The following is a 14,045-nucleotide window of genomic DNA, read 5'->3' as shown; positions in this document are numbered from 1 at the left end:
ATTTTTATATTGTATATATATATAATGATGGAATGGACGATTTTCTTCACCTCCTTCTCAGCAGACTTTATAACCTAATTTCCTTGGAAAGCAAAAGCCATAAAATAACTACCTCATCTTCTAGCCACCCCACCTACAAAATCACATGCATGATGAAGGGAACCTGGGTTCTGGAATAACCTCATGGAGTAGAGCTGCTGCCAACAACCTGAAATGCTCACACTGAGCTGTTAAGAGGGATAGAAATAAACTAATTAATTAAACCACTAAGAAAAGGGGGCACGTTAAAACATCCACCTGGGAAAAAAAAGAAAAATGTCTTCTGTACGCATCACGAGCCCACTCTCTCCTCCCCAAAACTAATCTTATTCCTGGCTCTGAGTCCCATCCTCCTATCCCTGACAAGAGCCTCACTCCATCAATTATCTCCTCTTTCTTCAAAAATTTTAATTTCTTCCTTTCTGCTGATTCCTCAGATCAGGAAAGACCAATGAGAAAAATTTACATAAACAGTTCTCAAGCCAAAACAGTTGTGCTGATAGACCCTCAAGAGTACAAACCCTGCAGCACAAACTCATGCTTAGTAAGGAAAGGGAAATACAACAGAAACACACACAAGTCAGACAAGAGAGAATTACACTCATCCATCCATGAGGCAAGGAACACCGAACACCATCCTCACTCTCATCCCTGCTTTCCCTTGTTCCTGGTCTATGAACATCTGTTAATTCCACCTGGCACCTGATCAAGGCAACAGAGTACACCTGAGGGGGCCTAAAGAACTATATACAGGGGCAGCCACTTGGAGCTCTCCTCATCTGGCATTTATCTTCTAAGAGTACACGGTCTTCTTTCAGTTCCTTAAGCATGTCAACATTTCTCCTGCCTTTGAACTTCCGTCTGTGTCATGTCCTCTGCCTGAAGCACTCTACCTTTTTTCTCCCTCCTTCCACCCCTTTGTCGTGACTTGATCTTTCTCCTTCAACTCTCAGCACAGATATTACCATTCACTCCTACAATGTCCTTCATAGAATTTCTCATGGCATATAATTTTCATTTGTTTCTTGTTTTCTGTTCTCCCCACCGGATTATAAACTCCGTAAGGACAGAGATTATGCCTGTCTTGTTCACCATTATATTCTCAGAACCTAGCACATGGAAGCCACTCAGAAAAGTGTGGAATGAATGAATCAATTAATGAACTATATTAGAAACTAGCTCAGCATTGCAGAGGTCCTGGGGGAGGTAGCTTAGCAGGACTACCCAAGGATTTTACTTTACACGGTCCCAACCCCCTTCCCTAACCATGTTCCCCATACCCAAACTCTGATGTGCATTATCAGGATTGGAAGGGGGTGAGGGTACATTGGTAAATCATGTGTTCCTCAGTCCTTCAGACTCTGGCATAAGGTGAGAGATGTAATGTCAGTAATTACTGCGAGAAGGGGAATGGTCATGAGTAATTGCAAAAAGTAATCTAGTAACTTTCATATATCATCTCCAGGCCCCTGTGAGAACCACTGTTCAAGGTATGTTATTCCTATGCCTTGTAATATCCCCCAGACCTTTAGATGTAGCTGCTTGTCAGCTCTCAGAGCAATGATCTTTCAGCCGATCTCAGATGGTCTCTGGGCCTCACATGTGGGCCATTACTTTTCTCATTAAAACTTTCTCAATCATTAACATTCTTGTCCTCTACCACAGGGGCCTTCAATCATTAAACATACTGAGGTATTCTATTTGAAGAGGAGCTCTAATATTGATAAAATGGAAAGGCAAAGTTACTCCTAAAAAGCCATTTAAGATTAAAGGTTGACATCATTAGTATAGAACATCATTAGCACCATTAACTGATAATCTGGGTCCCCAGACAAAATTTTTGGAAAAAGTCTTTTCATATCCAGCCTACAGATTTTCCATCACCAATCCCCCATAATCACTAGTCCATACCCTTTAGTCTTATTAAACAAGAAAGGAGTGTTGATATAGTAGAAGTAGGGGTGAGGGGGACAAGTTAAGGGGGTTTAGAGCAGAATTCATATTCCTTTCTTTGAACTACAAATTCCTCCAGCATCTCTTGCTTTGGGGGAAGCATTCCAGGCAGAAATAGAAACCAGTTCTAAGTGTTATCCCTGAGGGTTTTGCATATGCACTAATCAATGACTAAAGCAATTTCCTGGTCTGATTTATTAAGGACTGACACAGATAAGAACAGTTAAGAGGCTCAAAAAGATTAGGATTTTTAACTGAAATTATTTTTGAAAAAGTAGCATACTGTGAAACCATTAAATGATTCTTTGCAATTTTTAGAGATTAAAACATGCCACATCTTAATCACAAACTGGCCTGTCATAGGGGAATTGAAATAGAAATGTGACCCCCGAAAAATACACGTCAGCCCCCAGCGAGCTAATTTCTCTTAAAGAAAGAAGTGCTTGCTTTCTGGGGAATTTGGGAGGCCAAACAGCCTGTTGAATGCCCAGAGTGACATGGAGGGAAAAGACAAATATTTGGAGTCAAAGGGATTAAAGCCAAAATCATGAATTAAGATTGTATGATTAAAGCAAATTTCATAATATTTTTGGCTTCTGTTTTCTACTCTGAAAAATGGTAATAATACCTACCTTGCAAGATTAGGAAGATTAGACACACTCATAGTAACAATTTAAAAATTGCAAATGGTAATTGTGCATGAGAATATTTTCTACCAGCATATCCTATCTCCCTTGAATCAGTAGAGGAACCTTATAAATTCTACTGTTATGTAGGTGCCTCTTGAGTTTGGATTAGGAAGCTGTTAGCATTTTTTTCCTCTCACGGTACTGCTTCTTAAATGTTGCTTAGTCTGGTTTAAACCTTTGGAAATGTGACCTCAGGTACGCACCCAGAATATTAAAGGTAATTAAACTTTACATTTAATATTTTTGTATTTCTTGAGTTGAATTTTCCCCCATAAATTATTATTTGTCCCCAACAAAACTATTTACTAAGACAACTGTTTGTCCTTGAGCAGAGAATTTTTCTAAGATTATATATTTACCACTGGAAATGGATGGGTCTCACATCTTAACAGCATCTGACATAGCAGTTTCCCTTTTTTTAAACAATCACCAACCACCAAAGAGTCTTTTATTAAAATCAGTGTATGTTTTCTAACAAAGGAGTTGCCAAAACAAAAGTTCTGATTTTTCAAATTGCTTTTAATGTGGTTAAAGTCTGAAACAATTTGGCTTTTATTGGTCTTACTTAAAGTTAACAGGTCTAGCTAAAGTTTTTAATAAACAAAATTGTATCACCTCAACTCCAACCATCTTCAACTCACCTCTCTCTCTCTCTCTCACACACACACACACACACACACACACACACACACACACTCACTCTTACACAGAAACCACCCTACTACAATCAAAGAAAAATAGAGTATACCAAAGCTGGTGTGGCAAACTACTAATTAATGATCAAAACTCCTTGGAGCTAAGGTAGTGCTCTCCCAACAGACTGCTATTTTTAAAATATTTATCTTTGAAAACAACAGCATGATTAATCTCATCATTTCTACTTAAGTTACTTATGTAGAAACAACAATGCACTATGAGCAATTATCAAAAACACTTTATTATGTATAATTTATACATGCTTCAGTTTGTGTTGCTTAGGGTGATTTATTTTCCAGGTTGTGATGTCATCTACCACGATTAACTAGATCTAATCTTCATTCTGCCATGCCACATACAAAAATACAATTTTCAAAGCAAAATTCTCCTTCTTTACACAAAATTACACAAGAGTTTGTCAGACAAATAAGAAAAGAATACTTTGCACACGTACCAACACCATACAAGGCATTATCCTTCACATCTAAGGTGTTCTTTTATTTTGAAACAGCAGGTAAAAGAGCCCCTTCACCCTCAGAGGGAAATGCAAACTTTATTTGCTACTAAAGCCAAAACTTCAGGGATGAAGGTGTGGTCCTCTCAGGGAACGTAGGGGGAGTGGAGACGTATGGAAGAGGATAGACGCCCCTTCACAAGCACTTCAGGAGGAAGGAATTGCAGGAGGTTCCCCGGGGACAGTCGCACAGCTTCCCGATCCTTGCTCCTTTTCTCACCGCGCACTGCTCTCCAGCGTCGCACTGCAAACAACACAACGTGTTGTCATCTGGTATGAGCAAACCCAGGCTCCCAACGGGCAAGTCTCCCCATCAACACAATTTCTGCCTCTTGAGAGGGACGACTGGACCCCATCAACATCACCAGAGGTGTGAGTATAGTAAGGCCTGAAACACAGGGAGCCTTGTGCTTGTAATTTCAGTAACAGGACCTTTTTTAAAAGTACTTTACATTATTGGCCCCCTCCTACTTTCTTACACTTTTTGGGCGAAAACACATTTCTTGGCTCCTTTTCTTGCTCATCCAAAGGGGGGAAAAATCAACTAGACCTTTTTTTCTAAGAAATAAACAGTAGACCTGTACTTTCAACCCCTGATCCCAGCTTTCCCATTTCCTCATCCCAAGAAGTGAGATTAAAGAGTGTGGTGTGTGTGTGTGTGTGTGTGTGTGTGTGTGTGTGTGTGTGTGTGTGTGTGTGTGTGTGTGTGTGTGTGTGTGTGTGTGTGTGTGTGTGTGTGTGTGTGTGTGTGTGTGTGTGTTTACCCGGAGCTATCCAAGGAAGGTGACCAGCCCTGTATTAATAATTTTGACCCTAGAATTTAGATTAAAAACAAACAAAAAAAAAACTGAACTGGTGGTGCTCCAGAAGGCAGGAAGAAATTGGAGGAGCAAGAACTGAGTAGATTAAAGGGCTTTTCCAGCTCAGAATTCTTTCTGAAGTGAAACTAAAAGCTCATCTCCCAGAAATGCTTCCCACACGATTCTAGAGTTCATTTCTGGTACAACTGTTCAACCCTCCGAAATGGCCAGTCTGTCCTTTGCCCTTAGAGACCAAGGGACGAGGGCTGGTGGTAGAAGAAGCAAAGCGGAGCCCACAAAATTCTGCAAACCCATTACCTGAGTTATTTAGCCACAACCTGGGGAGAAAGTCGTGTATAAGATTCAAGGCGCTGTATTTTCTCCTGGGAAAAGGTAGGAGGAGGTTACCCCAAAGCCTTACCATGGGCACTTGCCCGTACTTCTTCTCGTAGATCGGAATGCGTTTACTCTTGAGCTTCTTCAGGACTTCCTGCAGCGCTTCGATCTGCAACACACCGCCCCAAAGTTGCCGCCTGGGCTGCGAGCCCAGCCCAGGTGCTCACTTCCAGCCTAGCATGGGGAGCCCCGGACCCACACGCTCCGCGGTGCAACTCCGCGGACCAAGGGGATGTTGGAGGGGCGGAAACTCAGCGAGCGCTGTCCCAGGTACTGGCCTCAGGTCCCCAAGCTGCTGAGGCTCGTGTTACTGAGAAGGGCCAGGACGAGGGATTGGCTCTACAGGCTGCCTGGAGCCCGTGGGCTCGAGACAACCTCCGGCAGCGGGTGCCCAGACTTTGCGCTCAGCGCCCCGCGCCCTGACTCTGAGAATGGCGTAAGGGAGAGGGGCCACGCGTGCAAAGAAGGGGCCGCGCGGCAGGCCGGGGGGTCCGGGGCGAGGGGGATACCGACCAGCTCCTTCTCGTGGGAGGCGTCCTCCATGGCGGAGTAGACGTCCAGGGCTCGGGGCTGGAGCTCGGGGTCCTCCTGGGCACGGGCGCCCAGCAGAGGAGGCAGCAGCAGCAGGGCGGCGCCCAGGAGGGGCAGCAGCCGCAGGCGGGAGCTCTCCATGGTGCTGAAACTCGTCGCTGCTGGGCACCCCGCGCTCCCGCCTTTTATAAGGAACAGGAGCCCCGGTGTGGGGAGAGGGAGGGGGCGAGGAAGGAAGGGGGTGTGGAGGAGGGCCTGGGTCAACCGTCTGTCGGCAGCGTTCCGCCACCGCTTGACGTCAATGCCCGCCGGGCTCAGGCGCCCGGGAACGAGGCTCTGCGCACAGATGGGCTAAAGCGCAGGGAACAGGACCCCGCGCCCCCGAATGCTGTCAGCCCCGCGGCAAGGGACGCTCCCCGAGGGGCCTGGGCTGAAGCGGAGGGGCGAGGGGTGAGGGCTGGCGAGCGGGAGGGGCTGGGATGTGGAAAATGCCTTCGGGGCAATGCACAGGCGGAAGAGTCGCTTCCCATCACCTAGCGGCGGTGGCCGCAGCACCGTCCACCTCGCCAGCCCAGCGCGAAGGGTGGCCGCAAGAAGGAAGTGTTGCCTCCAGGCAGGCATGTTTGCCGAGCACCGTACTAGGCACCCTGTGGGGTAGGGGAGGCAAACGGCACGTAAGAGAAAGAGAAATCGTGAGGCTCTCCACGATGGGTTCTTTGATGGCGTCTGTATCGTAATAATGAGAAGAGAAGGGAAACAGACTAACCCCGAGTCGGCGGTATAGGGAGTGCAGAGAACCGGACTCCGGTTCCAGTCCTGGCTCCACCATGTACAAACGATATGACATTGACCAAAATGAAGAACCTCTCTGAGCCTCAGCTTGTTCTTTTGTAAAACTGGGATTAGAAAGATGCACCTCACAAAGTTATCAGGAGGATGAAAGCAGAGATGAGGTATGTAAAACTCCTGGCCCCTGGCACAATAAACACTAAGCTTCCTGTCACTCCCCTTGGAACTTTGAGGCTGCCCAGATACTATGTGCAGTATCTTGGTTTCTCCTCAGGGCAAATTAAACCATCCCGAAACCCCCTCTACACACTATTCATGCCTGTTATCCAAGAAGCCTGGAAAGAAAGTAAAGGGGTGAAGAACTGCAGATCCCTTATTGTGGAAATACCTCCAAAGATCAGAATCAGTGATGAGCCAGGTCCTCAGTGACTTGCAATGACACTGTGTTTTGTTTTGTTTTGTTTTTTAAGGTTAGGGTTCTTATCACCTAAATGCAAATGAAAATTCTTGTAGAAGAAGTGACACTTTTCCACTTAGACCTAAAGACCTATCCCACCTGTTTGTCCACATGGCTTTAACCACATCATCTTTCCCTCAGCTGCCCTGAATCCATCTACTACTGCACCCCAGTTCTGGACAGCTGCCCCAGCCTACTTAATGTCTGCACCTTAATCCCCACCCCATTCTCTCTTGCCTTCCACTAATCCAACATTCACCACCAGCCAGAGTGTTTTTCTCCTTAAAATACACTCATGGCTTCCCATCCTACTAAGCAATGAATCTATATTCCTCACCCTGACTTACAAGCTGTTACATGATCTGCACCCCACCCCCAACTTCATGTCCTACCACTCTACCCCAGACCCATCTATTTCACCCTCACTGGCTTTCTTTCTGGCTTTCTAGCAGGCCAATCGCATCCCTACTTCAATGCCTTTGTACTTACCTTACCTGGAAAGGTCCTCCTGCATCTCCAAATGGCTCACTGCACCTTGTCATCTAAATCTCAATTTAAATGTCAGTGAAAACTCAGTCAAAAGTATCCGCCACTTTATTCTCCCACAGATTTATTGCTTAGCAGATGATGTTGATCGCCGAGATAGTTAATACATTTTCTGTATCTGGCTACTTCAATTATCAAGTATTTAATTGTTACTCAAATGCACACTAGGAAGCAATTCGAGAAGTAATATCTCTTCTGATAAATAGTACACATATTAACAGATCAAAATAGTTTGCTTCGGGGTTTCAACTTGAAAATGTATCTAACACCTCCCCCACCTCTGCCTTTCATACATACCCTTTGGTTCTGCACAAAACTTCAGTGGCAGCACAGTTTACTATTTAAACAGAGACACACTGGCACTCATTTTAAAAACCATCTGCAGTGATCTTAAAAACTCTAAGCTTCAGAAGAAAAATAACCCCAAATAAGATGTTAGCCCATCCTTCCACAAGGATGTGGATATTTCCAATGCAATACTTTCTCTCAAATTTTGTTCTACCCAGATACAAATAATAGCTTTCCCTGTGTGCCACTTCTTTTGGAAAAATAACTCAGAAATACAAATCATGCTGATGTTGGGTTGGTGTTGTCATTTCCATCTAAGGAGAACTTTACATTTAGTTGAGGGGTTAGGGAAAGAATTCTTAGACTATCCTGTGTAGCAAGTCAGGGGTATCCTGGTCATGTACATATCACAATGCTTTTTTCATCTTGAACAGAACAACTTTATAAACTGTCTTTAGGAATCTTGTTACAGTAAAGCTTAGGCACTTATGTAAGTTATAACTAGAGAAGGAACAAAATCATGAGATGTTCCATAGTCCTGACATCATGCCCTATCAGGAGAATTTATGTATTCTTGTTACTTTCTAATACCCTATTGGGGGAAGGGGGAAAGCTCACCTTTGATGTCCCCAAGCCATAAAGTCATAATTGGATTTAATCACTGCTTCTCATCCCAGATATAGAAAAGAGAAGCAATGACCAGGATGTGTCTATGGAGATTTACAGTGGGCAAGCCTCTCTTAACCACCCCTCCTAAGACAGAGTAGATCTCCAGTTCTGCTCTTTGAAATAGCTCAGGTAGAGAAATCTTACTTGCAGAGAGCCAAGAAACTAGTGCCAGTAAGATATACTCATAACATATGGCTATATGAGAAAAAAAAATTTTTTTTAAGTTGAGGAAACCTCTTCTTAATCATGTCTATATATTGAAGTTCTGAACCTTTCACTATAAAAATAATGCATTAATTGATTTGTGACTTGGCAAGAGAACAATCTTCCTCATTTGGGATCAGAAAAGAACCTTAAAGTATAGGGGCTAGTCAATATTACTAAATGAGAACTTAAGAGCCCTAAGATGTTAGATAATAAGAACGTCATGGAATTAGGCACCAAAATGATGTTGCTGAGGTTTTTCCCCAAACTCCAGTATTTTTCTCTTCCTCCCTTCTTCAGTTTTGAATAATTTCTTTTCCTTTATAACCCAGAATAACACTGGCCTTTTAGGTTGTCACATTACTCAAATGTGAGACTATTTTGTTATCCATTCACCCCTCTCCTTTCCTCCACCACCACCAAGTCTTGTTTAATGGTAAAACTTGTTTCATTAACTTCTTAAATATTTGTATTTAAGATTGTGTCTCTTTACTTGTGTTAGCTGTACTTTCCTCCAAGTTAAACATCACTGTTCTCTTAGGTATACATTTGTATCTCTTAGGGGGCATCCTGTTCACTTCTACTTCATCTCTTCTCCACCCTCCCTGCCTCCAGAAGAGATAATTTCCCATTAACATTCATCTTCTGTTTACCAACTTTCAATCCATAGGCTTCCAAAGGAACTGATATTCACTGTGTTCTAACTAAACATTTTTACCACTATCTGGAAGAAAATGATGGGCAAGTAAAGGAAACTTGGAGTTGGAGCTGAACAGGGAGGTGCTGGAGATGCAGTAAAAAAGAATATGTGCTTTACAGACAGCCTGTGAAGGAACAAAGCAGGGGAAATTAGACAAAGGTTTCCATTAATCTTGTTTAAGTTTTTAACTAAAAGAAAGGCTTTCAATTTCAGGATTCAATTTTTTAAAATCTGGGTGCCCCACACATTCACAGCACTTCTAAGTACTATGAGGACTGCTGAGATAATCTAGATCAGTTCTTGCTCTTGAGAATCTTTGGGTCTGGTGATGTCCACAAATACCCATAACATAACAACTCATTGAGGTGAAGGCCCTAATAGAGAAAGGGTAGCAGCCCAGAGAAGTCAGAGATTAATTCCCTGTAGAGAAGGGAAGCCTCATGAAAAAATGGCATCCTTTGGATGAGCTGCTGGGTCTTAAGAGAGTGGGTAGAATTTCAAAAGCAAGATTTTTTACCTTAACAGCCTAGCCTAAGAAAAGTGGCTCCTGTCAGGTATAGGCAGGTATCACTAACCAAGAGATACTTTCCTGGGACAAGGAAACCTTTCTCTGGATCCCAGCACAGCCCATCTTGCTGGAGCGCAGCCAAAGGAGTGGCCGGCCTGGCCTACACTCCTCTAACTTGTCTGGATCCAGATGACACTTATAGGAAGTATAGGATTAAACTTACAGGAAGTGTAGGCTAGCACTAAAACAGCCAATTAGAATGCCCCAAGAGATTAACCACTGACTTAATAGAGAGCAATTTTGAATCCTTCAGTGACTGTTCATTGCCTACATATTCAAGTTAACTTCTCAGAATGGTGTCAAAGTGTCTCATAATATGGTCCTTTCCCATATTTCCATCTCATTTTCCTCCACTCACAACCAGCCCCATCAAACATCTTATATTTCATTTTGCAAGTACACCATATTATTTCTTAATTTTGCACTGAATTAGAAGAATAGACTAGGTTTTGTTGCTGTTAACAAACAATCCCAGAATTTCAGTGACTTGAAAAGGGCACAGATATATTTTTCACTCACACTACATGTGCATCAAGAGTTAATGGAGTGTTCTATTCATCATGGTCACCAGGGATCCAGACTGACAGAACATCCACCATCTCTGAAGTTGCTGGTTTTGTTCCAGAGGGAAAGAAGAGCTTTGGGCAGTTTTTAATGAGCAATTAAAATCTTTGGCCCAGAAGTGATACTTCACTTTTGCTTCCAACTTGTTGCCTGAACTAGTCACACAGCTCCACCAAAGTAAAAGGGACTAAGAAGTGCAGGATTACCGGGTGCCTAGAAGGCATATATTGTGGAATATCATTAACAGCTACCACTTGCCTCTGCCTTTATCCATGCCCTTCCCTATGCCTCAAATGTTCTTGCCAAGCCTTGAACATCTGAAAAATTCATGCTGCAAGACTCATCCTATCTGAAGTCTTTCTCATCCACTGCTCCATCACACCATCAGGTCTGCCTTGCCTTTGTGTTTCTATAGATTTTTATATATATATTCATTAACACACCTAATGTATTACATCACATAATCTTATGTCTATCACACTTGCTAAACAAGGAGATCCTTGAGGGCAGAGAATATATCTAATCACCTTGGTATTCCCAGTATTTAGCATGGTGTCTGATACACAGACTTGTGGGGGAAAGTTAGTTGCTATGAAATAAAAGATAACCTGTAGACACTAACTAGATGACCATTCAATAAGTGGTGAATCTATCATAGAATAGATTCAGCAAGCAGTTTAGAAGCACTGCCAATTTACTATTTAGAAACACTGTTTTCATCTTGTATGAGGTGGGGAAATGTGCCAGAGAAGCGTAAAATTGTTTCACAGCTACTCAGTTTCAGAAGTATGATTTCTGGAGTGCGGACTATATGGCCTCTCACCCATTCCTCTGACAACAAAGTGCACTTCAGTTGCAAAATGGAAACATTTTCCCAAATGCAAAACTTTCTGTGTCACTAGAAAGAGGTATTGTGACCACAGTCTTGCAACAGACTTATACTGTATTGCTTTTCCCTCACAGTCTCCATGGTGCAATACAGAAAGAAAACTAAAACATGATCACATCCTACAGAATCCTGAGGAGTTTAAAATCTGCCCCTGATCACCAATTTCCAGAGTGTTTGATGGCCTAGATCATAGACGTGAGGAAGTGATTCCTGTGCTGGGCCGGGGGTTGGCTTCAATGGCATCTAAGGTCACTTTTAAAACTACAATTCTTGGATTCTTCTATGCTTCCTTCAGAAATCATCTAAGTGAAGTATATTGCTTTTGACATAAACTATAACCTCAGGAGAAACAAAATACCATCTGGCATGATCCAAAAAGGCAGGGCCTGAGGGCAAACGTATATTTTATAGGAAGAAGGATCAAAAATTAGTTGTTCCTTTATTTCTTAGGGGATCTCTGACCCTGACATTTATCTGCCATGCATCAGCAGAAGTTTAATCTGGTCTGGTTTTAGCAATAGAGCCATCGTCTTGGCATGGCTTACCAACTAAGGCAGAGTGACTTCTCCTGCTCTGCAAGCTAGATATATTGGCAATCAGATCTCTGCACTTCCCATCAAGCTTCCTCCCTAAAACCAGCCTGGCATGGCCTCTGATGTGAGTGGGCCAGCAATCATTCCTTAAGCTCCTTCAACATTTGCAGAAAGCCCACAGGGACTGTATTTATTACTCAGATGGCGAGATTAAAGGGGGACTTTGAGAAGACTGAAGCCCAGAGAATGACAGACTTGCCCAAGGTCACATGTCAAGTTTTCCTCTTCTATTAGTTGACTGATGGCAAGACAGTTGTTTGAAAACCCAGTTTAACTTTATGAATAGGATTGTAGGAAAAGGAGGCATTTATATTTCTATACAGAAGCAGCTCAGAGAATTTAGGGAAGGCAATCCAACCAATCAGAAGAGGGGTTTGGGAATATGTCTTGAAGCTACATTTACCATAGAAAGTTCACTGTTTCGGGGGATTTAGGGATGTGAAAACAAAGATTATGGGATGGAAAAAGCTTCAACTTCCTTTAGTGCCCCATATTCCCTTAATTTTCCTCCTTTCTCTAAAAGATAGGTCTTCAATAATACTCTCCTCTCTTAGATGACTCTGGGACTGCTACACACATCACTCTGAGGATATGAGCTCTCCCTTCTCTTTTCCATATGTCAGGGCAGTTTGTGGCTACCACTCCTTCTGACCCAATGTATGGTGGTATATGGTACACTGTGTTACTGTTCACAAATATGTATTGCCCCTCCCTAGAGGAGGATTATACTTTGGGGCCCTGTTGAACTCATACATGAACATGTGATTAGCTTTGGCCAGTGAAATACAAGAAGACACATGATGTGTCCTTTCCATGGGGAAGCTTTAATATACTGTGGATTGATTGAGTTGTGTCCCCAAGGTTCATATATTAGAAGCTTAATTCACACTGTTACTGTTGAGAGTGGGAAATCCTATTATGGTAACTAAAAGGTGGGGCCTTGAAGAGGTGATTAGATTATAGGTTGATGCCATAGTGAATAGATTAATAATGGTGGCCAGGGGCATGGCTCCGAGGGCTTTAAAAGAAGAGCACATGAGAGGTTAGTCTCTCTCTGCTCTGCCATTTTCTGCCATGTGAGACTTCTGGGTCACTGTTGCCACCACCAAAGCCTTCATCAAATGTTTTTCCTGGACTTTGGACTTCCCAGCCTCTGAAACTAAGCAATAAATTTTATTTTCTTATAAATTACCAAGTTCCAGGTATTTTGTTATAAGCAACAGAAATGGGCTAATACTTACTGCTCTCTTTTTCCTCTTCCAGAATTATTTGTAATGTTCCAGATAGAGGCTTTGTCAGCCTGAGTTCTGGAGGGTTCTGGAGGAAAGAAAATGTTCAGCACAGCTACATCCAAACTTCAATAGATGTATAGTGTTAATAAGGAATAAATTTTTGTGGATGTAAGCCACAAGCTTTTGGGATCATTTGTTTTTGCAGCATAATTAAGCCTAATCTGGCTGCTATGGGTTAAATTTGTCCCCTAAAGTTTCATATATGGAAACTTAATCCCCACTGTAGCGATGTTAAGAGGATGGGAAATCCTATTATGGTAATTGAAAGGTGGGACCTTTAAGAGGTGGTTAGATTGTCAAGAACGTACCCTCATGGAAGGGTTAATCCATTGATGGTTTTTTTTGTTTGTTTGTTTGTTTGTTTTTTGTCTTTTTGTGACTGGTAAGGGGATTGCAACCCTTGGTGTGGTGTCGCCTGCACCGCGCTCAGCCAGTGAGCGCACCGGCCATTCCTATATAGGATCCGAACCCGCGGCGGGAGCACTGCTGTGCTCCCAAGTGCTGCACTCTCCCGAGTGCGCCACGGGGCCAGCCCCCATTGATGGTTTAATGCGTGGTAATGGGCGTGGTTCTGATGGCTTTATAAGGAGGGTGATTTAGAAGCTTAGCTCACTCTTGCTCAGCCCATTTGTTATGTGATAGCCTGATTGCCACAGGACTCTAGACTTCCCAACAAGAAGGCAGCCCTCAACAGATGTGTTCCCTGGACCTTGGACTTCCCAGCCTCCAAACTGTAAGAAATAAATTTCATTTCTTTGTAAATTACCCAGTTTCCAGTATTATGTTATAAGCAATAGCAACAGACCAATACACTGGCCAATAAAGGTAGACATCTGTATGTCCATCAAACCATCTCATAGTTATATAT

General features: G+C 42.9%; 1 protein-coding gene across 1 annotated transcript; it reads right to left on the bottom strand.

Moving 5' to 3' along the window:
* Positions 1 to 3,972: 3,972 nt before the first annotated feature.
* Positions 3,973 to 5,759, bottom strand: CARTPT (CART prepropeptide). The gene is made up of 3 exons (XM_063088154.1): positions 5,601 to 5,759; positions 5,113 to 5,196; positions 3,973 to 4,135 (listed from the first exon to the last, which is right to left on the bottom strand). The coding sequence occupies exons 1-3, from the start codon at positions 5,757 to 5,759 to the stop codon at positions 4,028 to 4,030; spliced, it is 351 nt and encodes a 116-aa protein (XP_062944224.1). The 3' UTR covers positions 3,973 to 4,027.
* Positions 5,760 to 14,045: the final 8,286 nt, after the last annotated feature.

The sequence above is a fragment of the Cynocephalus volans genome, chromosome 2, assembly GCF_027409185.1.
Source record: "Cynocephalus volans isolate mCynVol1 chromosome 2, mCynVol1.pri, whole genome shotgun sequence".
In the NCBI taxonomy this organism is placed as follows: domain Eukaryota; kingdom Metazoa; phylum Chordata; class Mammalia; order Dermoptera; family Cynocephalidae; genus Cynocephalus; species Cynocephalus volans.
This window is presented reverse-complemented; position numbering and strand designations above follow the sequence as displayed.